This window comes from Opisthocomus hoazin, chromosome 15 (genome assembly GCF_030867145.1).
Source record: "Opisthocomus hoazin isolate bOpiHoa1 chromosome 15, bOpiHoa1.hap1, whole genome shotgun sequence".
Classification (NCBI taxonomy): domain Eukaryota; kingdom Metazoa; phylum Chordata; class Aves; order Opisthocomiformes; family Opisthocomidae; genus Opisthocomus; species Opisthocomus hoazin.
Window position 1 is genome coordinate 12,903,112 of NC_134428.1, and position 16,417 is coordinate 12,919,528.

The following is a 16,417-nucleotide window of genomic DNA, read 5'->3' on the forward strand; positions in this document are numbered from 1 at the left end:
ACCCAAGCGAGCTGCAGCCTGAGAGCTGTACCACCACCTCTGGGCTGTGCTCGGGACTCTGCTTGTCCAAATGCAGAAGCGGTGCCGGCGTTTTTAGAATGGACACTACTTCAAGGTATTAGCGAGACTAAGTGCAGTTATCGTGACCTTGGGTGTCAGGCTTTGCTGCTCCTCGCGGGCACCAGCCAAGTGGAACCATCCTACAATCCAAGCAGTTTTACCAGCTTTTATTAGAAACACCAGCACATTTCAAGTTTCCTCTTTTTTGATCACAAATATAGTATTTTTCCTCTTTTTAAGTACACAGCATGAGACACAGCATCAGGGCTTTCCATCTTTTTTTTTTTTTTAACAGCAATTTCTTTTGGACAGGCTTTGGGTTAGTGTTCGCTGACCTCACCCCAGCCCCAAATTTTGACATCTTGAATTGCTGAAGACAATTGTGTGGGCAGATGAATCAAATGGTGGTGAAAAAAGGTACAATAGTCGAAAGTTTGGAAGAAAAGTCTAAGCAGAGACCCTCTACAGTTAAAAAGAACGAAGTAACCCTGCAGCGCACTACTGTTTCATGGTACGGGGATAAAAGTCGAGATAAATTGTTTGCTCTGCTCCCCCCAGTCCTGTTCCCAGTAAGAAGGTCAAGGCTGGAAGAAGCGCTAACTTTACGTGAAATAGCTGAGCGTGGCCGGTGCTCCCTGCTGGAGCAGCGGCAGCTGCCGGGTGGGATACCTTACTGGGCTCGCTGGAAGTCCCATGCCAGTCGCGCGCAATTGAGAAGCCTCAAGGTCTGAGGGATGGCGTTTTAGGCTAGTCGTGGTTTTACACTCACACCTACGCTGGGAAAGTTTCCCTCGACTTTTTAACTCCAAGAAAGTAATTCACTGGGGGCAGGAGGGGCAAGTATCCCAGGAACATGAGGGGCATGGTGACAGGATATTAAAGGGAACATGTACATGATTTGTTATTTTTTATTCCACAGAAAACCCTCAAATCTAGACTCAGAGTTAACAGCAGAAAAATAGTGTTAAAGTCAATAGGCTCGTATTTTACGGTAGACTAAATAAATTAGCCTAGAATTAACTCAATACTCTCTATTTTCCTTTCATTGGTGATCCTTCTCTAAATTAATGCAGTTTTTAAAAAGCAACGGCTATTAATAATTTATTCCAGTTAACCCTTATGGATGAACACCTGCAAATATTCCACGGATGGGAACCGTTCCCCTCTCCTCTCCCTCCCCGAAAAGGAAACAATCACTATCGGGTGTTGGCAAGAAGACACGCTACCTACAATACTCCATGTATCATGCCACTCCTATCGCTGCCTCTGGCTGCTCTGTGTAATGAGTGAATATTCATAGCCATGTCTTACAAAGAACATGATCAAAAAATATATAAATAAATAAAACCCTTAAACATTCTTACATGGATTTTAAAGAACAGAATACATGTTAAAAACTTCAGTAATTTATATCAATTTTAAGCAATACTTTATATACAATGGAAAAAAGACATGCATAGTCCAAATACAATGTTGAAAACAGCATTTTCATAACAAAAAACCCAAACACTAAGTGTTAATACCATGTACATGAACTCAAGAAGGACCACCCTTTTTGTCTGTTGCACACAGTTTATTTAACAATATGATATTATAAGAAAGAAATGAGTTTGTCTTTTTTTTTTTACCATTCTATACAGTGACTGAATCTTCTTGGATTTTCTTATTTATAGTAATTATAGCGCTTGCATGATTTACACTAGAATTGCTTTTCCTCATTTCAAGTTTCACACAGAAGAAAGAAAGAAAAGAATGCTTCTTCTCTATTCAAATCAGCACGGTCTAAGAGTGATCATCCCTATTTTCATCTAAAACCAGTTTTATCAGAGAAACAAAGCAACAATTTCTACATCTGCAAGACAAGGGTTTTGGCATTGGCCAATGTGTGGTTTTGTGTGCAAGAGTCAATTCCTATCTTTCCAGGGGTAATACTTCAAACGCCTGCAGAGTTCGCGATAGAAAAAAAATCTTCCCGCAACGTGTCAAAGTTACTGGGATACATTATAATGTTGCATTATTTCAGGAAACAGTTTCTGAATATTATTTTTTCTTCTTTTAAACGCAAATGTTTAAAGTCTTGAAAATACAAATAAAAAATATGAATATAATGAACTTGTTTTCCCCATTAAAAAAAAGTATGAGTCAACAGCAACAAAAAAATAAAAACCAAAAAAACCCACAAAAGAGACCAGATATTTTAACCGCCTGGCTTTAACAAAAAAATATATTCTTTGTATTGTTTTTTTTTTTTCTCTTTTTTTAAACAGCAATTCATTCTTCCATGTGTAGGAAGCAGCAGTTCCATCTAGGATTCAAAACAACCCAGATGTCTGAATTCTCAGTACAAAATGTCCAAGAACACGAAAGGAAAAGGAGGAAAAAAAAAAGTGATGCTCCCATAATGCTACAAACCCTCCACAAATTTTTCTAACGTGTCCCCGGTGGTGTCACCGACCAGAGACAATTCGTTAGACAACGCACTCCTGTTCGGGGTGTTTAGTTGTGGAAGCATTGCACTCTGTTCTGGGTTGCCCAAGTGTCCCTGATCCATGGAGCTAGCCATAGTAACTGCGAGTCCTGGGTGGGGGGAACCAGTCTGGGGAGAGACGTGGTGAGGCGACGGTTGGGGCTGTATCCTGGGTGACGGGCTGGAATGTGGCGGCTGGGATTGGGGACGGGGAGACTGAACGGGTGCTGGGGACCGCACCTGGTTGCTGAGGGAGGTGGTGATCTGCTGGCCAGGGAGATGAGACGCCTGCGGCTGTCCTGAGAGCATGTGCTGCTGTGGGCTCATGGGGTTAGGCTGGCCGGGGGACCCTATCTGCTGTTTCATCTGCTGCTGCTGCAGGATGCGCTGCTGCAGTGCCTGCTGGATGTTGGGAGCGCCGTCTGCACCCATGCCGGGCTGGCCCATCTGGTTCAGCTGCCCCATCTGAGCCATCTGTCCCATGGAACCCCCCTGTATCGACAGATGCTGCTGCATCCGCTGCTGCTGCATGGCTTGAGGGTAGCTGCCCGGGCCTTGAGGCTGCTGGAACTGGTTGTGCCCTGCCATGCCTCCTGCCATGCCAGCCCCTCCCTGCTGCTGCTGCTGTTGCTGCTGCAGGAGTTGCCGCCTCAGTATTTCTCTGTACTGCGGACTCATGCTGGCCATGCTGGGGTTGTGGCCAGGGTTCATGATGTTTATCGCTTGTCCCTGGGGATTCATCGCTCCTATCCCTTGCTGCTGGGGAGGAACGCTCGGTCTCTGCACTCCTGCTTGAATCGCATTCATGTTCTGCAATCCTGCTTGAGCATGCATGCCTGCCTGTTGCATGCCGGTCTGCGGCTGCTGCATCCCAGGCTGGGGCTGTATGCCTGCTTGGGGCTGCATCCCAGGCTGGTTAGCCACGTACTTGGCCGTTCTTTGCTTTATAAAAGCTGCCATAAGCTGAGGGTTGGATTTCAGGATGTTGAGAACCTGCTGTTGCTGCTGTGGCGAACTCGGCGATTTCAAGGTCCTCAGTAAGTCCTGAAGTGCATTCGGGGGGATGCTCCGTGGCGGCTGCTGCACGCCCGGCATCCTCGGCCCAGCCACTGCTTGTGGTGTCGCCATCGGCATAACCGGTCTGGCCATTCCTGGCTGCATCGGTTGCTGCTGCGGCATTGGAGGCGACTGCCATTGTCCAGGCTGCATATTGGACATCACTGGACCGCTGACAGGGTTGGGCCGGGGTACATTCATGCTGACTTGCTGCATCTGGTTCACTGAACCCACCGTCGGGTTTACTAGTCCTGGGCGACCAGGAGGCAAACCATTGTTAATGTTGTTGACCCTGTAGAGCTGCTGCTGCTGCTGGGCAGCTTCTCTCTCAATCTGCCGAGCCGCTTCCACTGCGGCCGGCGGAGGCTGAGCCGGAGGCGGAGGCGCGGAAACCGGGTTTGCGGGTTTTCCTGTTGAAACAGTGGTGGGGGGCTGAGTTCTCGACACACTGGGAAAGCCAGCCGGTGACATACTTACAGGGGAAGGCTGGGGTTGGGGAGGAGGCTGCGGTGTTTGCGGTGTACTTGGCTGCTGCGTAGGGGTACCAGGCGTTGCTGAGGTAGGAGAAGGCAAACTTTGCTGAGGCACATTTCGGGTGTTCATGGTCGCCATCCTTCTGCGCATGAGCTGAGCCTGCTGCAGGCGATGCTGGATCTGCTGCTGTCGAAGCTTGTGTTTGATATTGAGACAGAATGGCACAGGGCATTTGTTCTCTTGGCAGTGTTTGGCGTGGTAGCAGCAGAGAGCTATGAGCTGTTTGCACACCGGACAGCCGCCGTTGGTCTTGCGCTTGCAGCCCTTGGTGTGCTGGACAACCCGTTTCATCTTCTGGCAGGATGGCAATGAGCAGTTTGCATTGCGGCACTGACAGGCATGGACAAGGGACTGAATGCAGCGCTGGATGCTCAGTCGTCGCGACTCCTGGGGGCTCTTTGACTGCTGCTCTCCTTGGCTGTTGCTCTCATCATCCAGACCCAGGCCCCACTTAACCATCTTGTGGTCATGGCTCTTAGTGTTGTAGCAGTTAATGCAGAGGTCGTAGTCCTGAAAGCAAAGAAACCCAGAGTTCAGTTGTCGACAAAGCGCCAACTAAACCAGCAAAAGCAGAAGAGCAATGGCGGTGCTACGTGAGCCTGCTGCAGAAGCACACTTTGGGTTTCAGTGGGTACAAACACACAGCAGAATGAAACCTACCGCCAGCGCTTAACAGACAGGGTTTGGCTCTCCATTTTAGTGTAATTACTGGCTAATAATTACTTCCCTGAAATAAGTCTTTTTTACTCTCTAAAATTACCCTCAAATCAATTGCAAGTTTCATGCTAAGACAGACGCTTATCTGAAAACCTGCTCAGACACCCGCATTTTCACTGCCCTGTCCTTTTCCGCTGGAGAAAGGGCACTCGCCTATACAGAAGTACCCAGAAGAAACCTGAAGGCCATACTGCCTTCCACCACTTAATTCATCTAGTGTGTACCAGCCATTTCCTGCAGTCTTGCCTCAAGAAGCCTTGTTCAATGCTTTCCTCAGAGGGATTAATTACGACTCTTCCAGCACAGACCTGGCAATAACTTGCAGCATAAAAACTAGGCTGCACTTCTTGAAAATTTTTTTCAGTTCAGCTACAGCCAGAGGTCATCGCAAGCCCTGCAGAGGCTACCTTCTCCTCAAGTCCACCGGTACAACTCCATGCATAATTGCTCTCTAACACAGTCCAGTGGAAGTGATCTATGCTGCAAAAGGACTAGTCATTAAACGCATTGAGCCAGGTTAGGAAGCAATTATTTGGGTTGATCTGAAGGGCAAGCACTCTCTAATGCTGGGCTGAAGGGACAATGATGAAGAGCTGTGGCAGGCTCCTCACCCAGCTTTGCGGCAGCCTGGACACGTGCCCAGCTGCACTCCTTACAACACGAAGTACCACGTACAAGGCGGAACGAAAGCTACCTTGCAGGACAGTACATCAGCTTCTCTTGTGGACATCCACTTAACATGGATGAGCTAGTGTCCTGCAGATTCAGACTAGTCTGACGCAGTCACACCCTACCATTTTAAAATGAAGTTCTTTAAAATAAAGTTAAGAACACGTCTATGCATAGAAGCCATAGCGGAATGAATAAATGATGCAGCAGGAGCCATTCCAGACTGCTGGCGTTTTCCACGTCGAGAAACTAAAGGTGCTAATTCCAGAAGAGGAGGAACCCCACTGTGGTAGTCACCCTCCCTTAAGGCTTAGCAGCTCTTTCATTGGGATAGGCTTAGTTTGGAGGGACTTTGGGCAGTCAGGAAAAAAAAAAAAAAAAAAATCAAGCTTGGCTGTAGGGCAAGAGCATGCGCAAGTCTCTGGTGACATACACCTACCTCACAGACAGTGCAATGCCACCTCGTTTCCACATGATGTTTGCACTCATTGCACGTATAGACAAAGCGATCCTGCCCTTGAGTATGGAGTTCTACCAGCATGCAGAGCGTGGACCACTTGGATCGGCGTAGTGAGGAGAACTCCCAGTGCTTATCTCTGGCTAAGGTGAGGAAGGCATCTCGCCCATCCATCAAATCACAGCTAAGTAATGGATCAGGGTCCACAATGGGAGGCAGAGTGTTAATGACAGGCCCAGCATGTAAGTGAATCACAAAAAAGACCTGCAGATAAATGGGAGGAAAAAAAATATCAACGAGGTTAGATAATCTTGCAGGAAAAAGCTCATCTTCTGTATCAGTAATGATATGCTATAAATGTTATCTAATTAGCTTAGTTTAGGCTAATCTCTTCCAGTATGGTGTTACACAACAGAAAAAGTTCTAGTGCAATCACAAGCTTTCCTCCTCTTGGTTTTTCAGTTCTGACTATCATCATGCCTGGATTTACAGGAACAAAATCTCTTACACAGCGTATTTTGACAGTACCTCTTTATGCTTCTCCATAGTGGCATACAGCTTCTGAGACAGATCATTGGACACGTTTGGCATGCTGGGCTTCTTCTTGTTAGCTCTGCTGATGCTACTCTTATTCTTGTTGGTTTTCTTGTTGTTCTTTTTCTTGGCGTTTTTGCTGTCGCCCTGGCTTCCCTGCAATAAACGCATAGGAAAGATGTTATACTTTTACAGAGCTCTCTCCCATTCGCCGTAGCTGAAAGTGAAACATTTCTGCTGTCAATAATAAAACTTTGTTCCAATGCCTGCAAATCAGCCACACTGTGTTAAATATATCCTTTCTTCCAGGAAAAATCAAAAGCCGAACTGGCACGCAAACAAATTCAAACACTGTTAAAGTATGCATATACATTAAACAATTGGTATCTTACACTTATTTTTTTTCCTTCTCAAACACTGTACTTCAGCTTCCACTGCTTGCTTTACAAGATCTTACAGATATTTGATGATAAAATGAGTTAAAACCAAAATGGGACTTAGAAGAAATTCCAGAAGTGCAGTATTTTCCTTTGTTGTGCATTTTGGGTTTCACACATACTTTCACATACTTGCTTGAACTTCAATTTCATTTTTTGTTTGTTCTTATTGAACAAATTTAGGGCTAGTACAGACACGCAGGATTTGAAACTAACAAAATACATTATTCTCCATCCAAACTTACTGCTGAATATGAAACACCAAAACAAAAAAATAAAAATTCCCCCAAACCTTCACTTGGGTCTAAGTTACAACATAGACCACAGTGACCATATACTGAATACTAGATCTAAGTTAAGAGAGTAAAAAATAGCAGGTGATGCTATTTAGATGACCTATGAAAACAGAAATAACTTTTAGACTTCTCATGTCCTTGTAAAAACCCAAGCCCACAGCAGGGAGCTCGCCACTCAGTAAAAATCCCCTCTCTAACTGCTAGAATGTTGGTTATTGCGATATTAAAAATACTACTGCAACAGGCTGATATATATACACACACACATGCAAGCTGCACGAACAGTATGTACAAGCAAACACAGGGTTTATCCACAAGCATATTTATGCAAAGAAAACAAAAATATCCCAACTGAAGAAAGCAATTCTATATATAAATGGTTGCCATCCTTCCATTCCAATTATTAGGCTTAGACAGAAATTCCCTGTCCAATCTTGGTTTTTCTGTAACTAATCTTATTGACTTTTTGACCAAACCTGTCTGGAAATTAAAACTATATTCTTTTATGGAAAACCAGTCAGAGCTCTAAGTGATTTGAAGGTATTCAGAAATGAGCTACTGTCTGTTCCTATCTTGACTGTTTTCTCCCAGATTTTCCACCACCCTGATGGAACTGGGGCATGTCCTCCTTTGCCTATGCATTCCAAAGCATCTACATAGATTTTAAAACGTAAACACCGAAAGGAAGAATAGATTCAAACTTAGCTGACAGTAATTCTAAATTTTCTTTCCACTCCACCTTTAACAAGGTTACATTTGGTCAGTTGTACAAAGCCATTCCAAAATGTTTTAAGAAGTGCGATTGTTTTGTACGACTTCATTCTGACAGCATTTAACATATTCAGCCAGGTTTGCAGAGATGCCGATGGCACAGTTACTCAGCGAGCTTTGTCCCTTCAGAATCCTTTTCAAGAACTTCTGAATATTTACCCCCTCTTTAGACTGTCTTTAACTGACTTTTAAGCATCTCTCTCCCCACACATGCAAAGTTTAGGACCTAGAATCGAAGACAGACACATTCTGCACCATCTCAACACATGGCAAATTGCAAAGATTCGTTAAGTGCTTCTCCACGTGGAGATTCCCATTGCTGGGCATAGCTTCCTCCATAAAGTGCTACAAGTTCTGGGGACTGGAGAAGTTCTCATGGATTTAATTTCGCTTCTTCTACTGAGCCAGGTGGCAAAGGCCACACTGTTACATTTGTTGCATTCTTGGATGCCACCTTCCGCAACTCGGATGCAGATTTTCTTCCCCTGCGACTCCAAGCAACATCCACAGCTTTGAGTGGGAACATAGGGATATTATCAGCCAAGGCTGCATCCTCTCGCTTTAGGCAGACAGCTTGTAGCAGTTTCACAGTTCGCTGTTCTGGGCTTTTAGAAACACCTTTTTTGACCACTTAGACACAGAGGTTTACACTGGCGTTTCCAATGGAAGGGCATGCTATGGTTTATCGGAAGTGATACCGTTACCAAACAAGGACTGCAACTTCAACTCCAAGCCTTGTCTCTCAGTTACTTTTATACTGCTACGTTTGTTGAAATATTTCAATATTTAGAGTTACATTCAGAAGGAACAAGGTGAAAACTATTAGCTTTACGGTTCCATAAAAAACATCGCAACGAACTGATGCTTTGAAAGCGCTGCTAAGGTTTAATAGAAGGAACTCTCTGACATAATGAAATTGATGGATTAAGGTCTATCGCTCCACACCAACCACACGTCACACACACCGTATGCAAACTGTCATGGCACCCCAGCTGAATGCAGTCATTCCCCAGTTAAAAGTTTTTGGTTCCACCTCAATCTGCTAGACTTCAGATTTTCCTACTCTATTTTTAAAACATCTTGCTGCAAATCACAAGTAAAAGGGACAGTATAAAAGTGCTAAGACCATTTGGATACAGATACAATCAAGACAGAGATAAAAATGATTAATGAAATTCTAGCCAGGATTCTGAGAAAGTAATTTTTTTTTTTTTAAATATCCATAGAGAGAATGCTGGTGAACGAACACCACCATCAGGATCAACATTTCACACCAATGCAAAGCTTGCAATAAATACTTTTAAATTTCAGCCCCCTACTGCTGCAAACAACTACAAGTACCTTTCTTAAATAACAGCAAAATTTCATTCAGCTTTGAAAAATACAGCATCTTTCATAATGCAAACACTGAGGGTGATTTGCAAAGATGTGAAGCAGAAGCTCAGCCAAATGACTGCGAGCAAACGTAGCAGTCATGACGCAACCCAAACGCAGCTTAACACATTTCTCAGAGATGCTGAACTGACATAACTGACTTTTGCTGTGTTAAAAAAATAAATAACAAGCCATCAGTTTGTTATCCAAGCAGAAACACAGAAATGCAGGTAAAGTGAACCGTGATTAAATGTCTGATGCGAATAACCTTCTTTTCTAGTTTACTGGATGTGAACTCACTAACTTATGAAAGTGTTCATCATCAGCTTTGTGAGCCAGCAGCAAATACAGCATATAAAGTTAACTCACCTCTGTTGTTTCACTAGCTGCAGTGCTTTCCTCTTTTTTCCTTTCCTCCTCCTCCTGCTCCAACTCCTTAATGCTTTCTTCCAGCACATTGGGCCAGAAATCACCTTCAAAGTAAGGCAGCTCCTTGGCACTTGTTAGTCTGTCCTCAGTTGCTTGTTTGAAGATGTCCTGTTAAGCGTGTCACACAATACCAAGAATAAATAAATGAAGACCACTTAGGAGAGAGAACAGAACCAGAGACATGATCTAGGGCTACACTGAACAGCTGTGCCCCACTTACAGCCCATGGCCTGCTCCTGGCAGGCCTTCTTTTCTGGGTGCAGCTCAGAAATTGGCCTAGCAATGCTGGTAACAACCCACTTGCTGTGCCACCTTGGAAAGGCAGCTGCTGAGGCTCTCCTGAACCTCCATCGCACAACCAGTTCTTTCTCCTGACATGACGGGAGAGACTAAGACACCCCTGGAAAACATATCAACCCCCTCCCTGGTAACCAGGGCAATTAAAAATGAAGCCTACTCCGCTTAGCTTTTCCTACACTGCTCCTGGACAAGAGCAGGAACTGTTCTAGTGACAGCAACTGTGTCCCATTCCAGCCCTTTCCCTTACAAATTTGAAAGCACATAAGGACTTAAATGCACATGCCCGGGCTGTGCATCGTATGTGCAACGGGCCTGATAACTCCAGGAGGAACTGCTGAATGCATCGGCCAACTATTGCACACAGGAATACTAAATGATACGCGCTGCAGGGGGCTGGGCTAGGCGACCTCTAATGCTGCCTTCCAACCCAAAGCATTCTGTGATTCTATGATAATGGTACGATTCTGGTGGTGGTAGGGGGGACTGTGTGCAGACTGTGTGCAGCCTGTGTCCTGTGCTGACTGCTGGCTGAAGCTCTGCGGACCACCCGGTCAGAAAGATTGGGGACCACTGAGAGGAATGGGCATTCTGAAAAGGAACAGGTATTTTACACCGCTGTTCTGGAGGTGCCGGATTTTTTTTAAGTGCATTGCGTTTAACAAGCACACACAAGACCAGCCAATTTTCTTCTTCGAATCTATTTCAAGACCACCTTATTAGCAGAGACACGGATTTTCTAGCTCTTCGCTATGCTGGATCAGATGACAGGGCTTGCTATACACTGTTCTATTCCACATATTTAGTAATTGCCACTTGCAATCAAAGCATATTTTTTTTTTCCAGCACTGTCACTACAAATAAGAAATTCTTGTGAATTTTAGCATGTAAGGAGTGGCAAATGCTACCTTTGCCATCTTTAACTTCTTTCCTTGAGTACATGTGTGATATTCTCCAATTGTGAAAACTTTCCTTTTTCTATTCAAGTCAAAAAGCTGTTTCATTAGCATTTTTTTTTTTTTATTTCACACTAGTGGGAGCCAGTATTCCACCTGGTCCTCCAGAATCACCAGAAGCAAACAACTTCTGTAAACCTTAGCAAGCTACATACTTCCTTGCCTAGAAGACTGCAGTGATAGACAAGTACGCAAAGGCAGGCTCTGGCACGCTTCTCTTCATGCAGAAACCAAACTTTAGCAATTCTCAGTCTGAAAGGCAGAACCTCCAGAAAATCTAAGAAAATGCAGACCCTAGCTGAGAAGAGAAACCCTTGTACCACACTACCACAGTTTCATGTCTTATGAAACCAGCCCATAAAAACAAATTCGGGAAGCAAACGGGGCAAACCTTGTAGTCATGAATGATCCTCTCAGCAAATGCCTTGTCCAGCATCTTCTTATACCATTCTTGCAAACGTTTGGGTTTGGGTATTTTCTGATCAGGTGGGTGGCAATGAAAAATATAGTCATCTCCTTCACTTGGGGGACAAGCCCAGATGTGTCCTGTCACATACCTGCGTTTCACACACAAGAGAAAAAATATTAACCATTTTGACTAACATCTTAAAATTATCTCAGATGGACCGAGATCTACAAATTCAAACCTCTGGCTTTTTTCCCCACCTTCTTTGTAACAAAGATGCTAGGGCAATAACCTCTATTTATACAAGAGATGAGATAAGGTGCAGGATACAACAATGAAGCTTAAACACCAAGTGAACCTCTGATAAAAAGAATGATATGCTGTCAGTTTAAGTATCCTAACAACAGAAAAGCCACCTTACTGATAAAATCCAAATGTCCCTCTCCACTGCAGAAGTGGCGTGTTCCACGTATCTCAGAGGGCAGAAGGAAAGAGAGACTATCCCAAGTGAAAAGCTACTTGGCATCCTGGATTAAAAAAAAAAAAGCTAAGAAAAAAGATTTTTTTCTTTATGAAGATCTCACTTACCCAAGTTTCTTCACGTACTCCAAATATCCAATGAGGATTTCATGATAAACTGCAGTTCGGAGACAACGGGGGCGGAAGAAATGAATACTATCTAGATACGATATGTACACACGCCTATAGTAATGAGAGAAGAATGACAGAAAATCACGTATTGCTGAACATCTGTTTCGTCTACCGAGAACTGACTTTTATATAGATACATATACAGCCATACTGAACAATGAGAAATTCATGATGACATTATTTTAATGCGCATTTAAGCATCTCAACATGGTAAAAACAGTTTTCAAAAGCAAAAGATGGGTAACATTTCTTTTAGACAGCAAGAATACATATAGAGACAAAATTAAACACAGAAGACAAAAACCTAACATTTTTGTTGTGATATTTGTTTTCCCCTTCAAAGTAATCAGCAGTCATACAGTAGGACTTATTTGTGCCACAGAACTGAAACACATGTCCCTATCTTCTGTATTTGAGAGTAATTACCCAGTGAATGCAGCAAGATGTTCCCTGTGCACGCACCACCGGTACAGAAATGAAAGAGTACCTTGTATTCGGAGGGGGACAATCCGAGCCATACTCCTGTACGTGCATGCCGAAGAAGCACACATCTACTCCGTCTATCTCCTCAAATGCAAACAGAGCTTTGGTACGGTAAGGGAAAGATTCTGACATCTCACCAGAATCCACAAATCTGAAGGAAAAGGTGGTAGGAAAGAACAGGAAAAAAAACCAAAACAACAAAAAGCCAATTATTAAACCCGTCTCCTACCAGAATGAGGAAATTCTTTGCAACATTACTTTTAACTCATTAGAAACATTTACGCAGAAGGTTAAACAGGGTCAGATCAGAGCTGTATTAAATCAGGGAGTCCTGTTACTATAAAACTCATCTAAAGATCATTTCCATAGTTAGCACACAACTGAACAGGGAAACGTTTAGTACAAGAGCGTCCTCCGAAACCGCAAGCCTTTAAATATGTTGCAGCGTAGAAAACCTGATGCATTACGATGAAGTGATGTCAAGTAAACACTGTCTTTATGAATTAAAGCCAAAATACTTCATAGAATAAGCCTCTTCAGCTTTTCATTTGAAGCAAATTAAAATTTTCTGAAAGCTAAGTTATTTATAAAACCACAACAAAATGAAGGAACAGCAAGGAACAGAATCTCAGCAAATGTGCCAAACTAAACTATGAATTCTGAAATGCTAACCAAAATGTGGTCAGACTCTCTCTCAAGATTCAGTAATACAAAGTCATAGTGTTACAACCAAAACCAGGATGTCCCCTGCTACTCCCCCCATTCCCGTCAAAATACAGTTGTCACCTCCTCTGAGTTCCTTTACTGCACACCGCTTTTTTTTTCCCTTTCATGGTCTTACTCATACCTAAGTTTCAAAAATGTGCAAAGGGATTAAGGTGCAAATTGGCACAGTTCTGCAGTATTTATGCAGGGAGACTTCAAAATAATAACAATAATAATTTTAAAAAATCAAAATAGCATTTATTGTAATTAATAGAACTAACCTGGATTTCATTCCTGGTTTAACTTCTACTGTCTTATCTGAACTTGCTACTACTCTGACAAAGACCTCTCCAGCTTCAGGATGATTCTGTCGCCGCAAAAATTTGTTTACTCTGTCTTCCAAATGGTTTCCTAAACGTGTAGTCTGTAGCCCTAGAAATGAAGGGAGAGAACATGACAATGGAAACGTTAACTCTGGAGAAATGACTGCTATGTTCGGGGTGCTACCACGCTTCTGAAGTCTTTCAGCTTTGCTCCTGTGTATAGAAGTCAGCTTTTTCCCCCCTTTGTTTTACCTCCATATGAAAATTTGATCTTTTTATTTATACAGCCAAAATTCAAAAAGCAAAGTAACCCATGTTTTTAACCAAAACGTGTTCATACCCTGATGTGGAAGCTAAAACCACTATAGTGGGAAAATTACTTAGTAAGTGAATTAACAAATGCAGCTTTACATAGCATTTTTAAATTTGCAGGCTTATTTTATGAACACTGCAAATGTTTTCTCCTAACAAAAACACTATCTGGCTCTTTGACAGAGATTACATCATTTCACAGATCTGGCTCAATGCCACACCTTTTCAAGCAAAGCAAAGCAAATCAACAGAAATGAAAAGCCTTTTGACTTTCATTGCTTTTTCTTTACTTTTCTTTTCAAGAGAGCTTTTAGATTCAACAGTTACAGTAATCTGCACATAAAGCTTAAATAGTTCTTGCACTGCGATGGAGGTCTTCGGAAGTTCAAGTCCGCTTCTTGTCCAGATCCCCTCTCTCCGTCTCTACATTTACAGTTGGCTTTTGTGGGGATAGCTGTTTTTGTAGTATTACAGGATGTGACTGTTTTCAAATAAATCCAGAACAAATTACAGAAATTAAGATGAAGATTTTGGTTTAAATTACAAAAACAGAAGTAGCACATCGTTTTGACTTGAAGATTTATGACACTTTCTCTTATCCTGCTGTACCAAGTCTACGTAACTAGTATTTCTACCTCATATTTATCATCAATCTGCTATCTTTTCCAAAGTGATGGTACAATCTACAGATGTGCAATTTACTAAAATGTTCAGCGCTCTGTTTCTTCATTTTTCAGTTATCTGGATACTGACACAAGACTGTTGATGGTTCTTCCTGACGACTAAGCTTGCATACAGACTGCTGCAGTGAAATATCTATGCTAAAAATTCTTTCAGGCTCCAATACTGCAGAAAAAAGCGACATACACTCAAAGGAAGATCTCACTTTCTAAGGGATTTATATACATAAAATTTTATTTTACAGTCAGTTTATACATATTGCCAAATGCATCAATCTTGTTTTACATCTTTTAGTCTGTCCCCTTGTCCAGTGAGATTCTGTGGTTACAACCAGCACAACACAGTCTAAGTATCATTTACCTGGGAGTCAATAATTAAATTTAAAGGCAGATTAACATAAGAATACACTATGCCCTTTACCAATTCCAATACACTGGCCTTTCCCAGTGTTTACCAGCCCAATACAATATATTGGGTTTTCCATCTGTAATAGAAGGGGGCTGATTTTAAAGCAAATTGAAGAATTTTAAAGAAAATTCACAAATACTTTCTGAAGAAGTTATTTTGTTTTGTTGATTTCTCCGAAGACAAACAGAAAAAAAACCCAAATGGCTCTATTTCAGTGAATGAGATGGTACACTTTTAGAAAGCCATTTTAGTTAACTCTGTCTTGTTGTGTTTTCATTTTATCATCTTTCCAATGCTAAGCAACCAAAGGATATCTGCTTCGTTCCTTATGCTGCAATGCACTAAGACTTCAAAAACAAACAAACAAAAGACCAGATAAGAAGATAAAGAAACAGGTAGCATGCACTGTAAGGAAAGGATCTAAAAGCTGCATATTTTGATATATTAGAACGTGCAAATTCTTTTAGAAAGCAACTGGATTTTGCTTCTTGGACACCTCTAACATACCTACTTCCAGGAAAAGCTCAGGTCTCAATGAAAACTGCAGTGCAGACTTGAAAAAAGGCATCCAAACTGCTAACAACATAGCAGGCTTTCAAGCCGCTTGAGTACAGAAGTGTTGTTACAGCAGCCATGGCCAGACAGTTGTTACTGGATGAGTAATCGGACAGATAGGAAGGAAGTCAGACTTGTGGCTTACTGTGACTTTTTGTCAGGAAACCACCTTGAGTGACTTACTTGTCAGGATATCTTCCATCTTTGAACGTCTCTGCATTAGCTACTGGTTAAGTAATATTTGTAGATTTTCTTAGCAAGAAAAATACTTCAGAAGTCAGGAATTTCACAGCGTAAGCCAGCTGTACACAGGTTTATAGGTTATATTTGGCATGCTATCAGTCAGCTTTATGCAACTTGCTTGTGATATGATTAAGATGACCGATTTTACTTAATATACGTCAGGAATACAAATGTTAGCAGAACAGCTGAGCAATAGCTTGCAGCTGAGGGACACACTATCTTGGTTATCAGCAGTTGTGCCAGCATGCTTGAGAGAGTGTAGAAATATTGATGGCAATTCAGCAACTAAAGGTTCTTATAGCAGGGAGGGGGAGAGAAGAAGAAACATGTTAACGTCTCAAACTTTGATTGCTCACATCTGGTTTTAGGTCAGCAGCAAGAGCAAGGTTTTGACAATAAGAGCAGGGTTTCCTTCCCTGCTCTTGTGTTTCCACTACAGCACTGTTAAAGAAAACTACCCCCATGAGCTGAGCCCACCAGTGGATTACAGCCAGCAGCAGGACTCAAATCATCAAGGGGAAAAGAAAACAAGACAGCCAAACAGCACGGAACGGAGGAGGAAAAGGAGATCAATGGAAAGGAAAAAAGCACCATTA

General features: G+C 42.5%; 1 protein-coding gene across 6 annotated transcripts in view; it reads right to left on the bottom strand.

Annotated features, from left to right (window-relative positions):
* Positions 1–226: 226 nt before the first annotated feature.
* CREBBP (CREB binding lysine acetyltransferase) overlaps positions 227–16,417 on the bottom strand; it is a 97,276-nt gene continuing 81,085 nt past the window's right edge. For all 6 annotated transcript variants that reach the window (XM_075436032.1, XM_075436031.1, XM_075436030.1 and 3 more), the window contains 8 exons: positions 13,581–13,731; positions 12,599–12,745; positions 12,049–12,162; positions 11,446–11,611; positions 9,742–9,909; positions 6,489–6,650; positions 5,943–6,224; positions 227–4,627 (listed from right to left, as the gene is read on the bottom strand). In XM_075436032.1, coding sequence (XP_075292147.1) covers positions 2,465–4,627; positions 5,943–6,224; positions 6,489–6,650; positions 9,742–9,909; positions 11,446–11,611; positions 12,049–12,162; positions 12,599–12,745; positions 13,581–13,731 — 3,353 coding nt within the window. In that variant the 3' untranslated portion in view covers positions 227–2,464. The remainder of the gene's footprint in view (positions 4,628–5,942; positions 6,225–6,488; positions 6,651–9,741; positions 9,910–11,445; positions 11,612–12,048; positions 12,163–12,598; positions 12,746–13,580; positions 13,732–16,417) is intronic.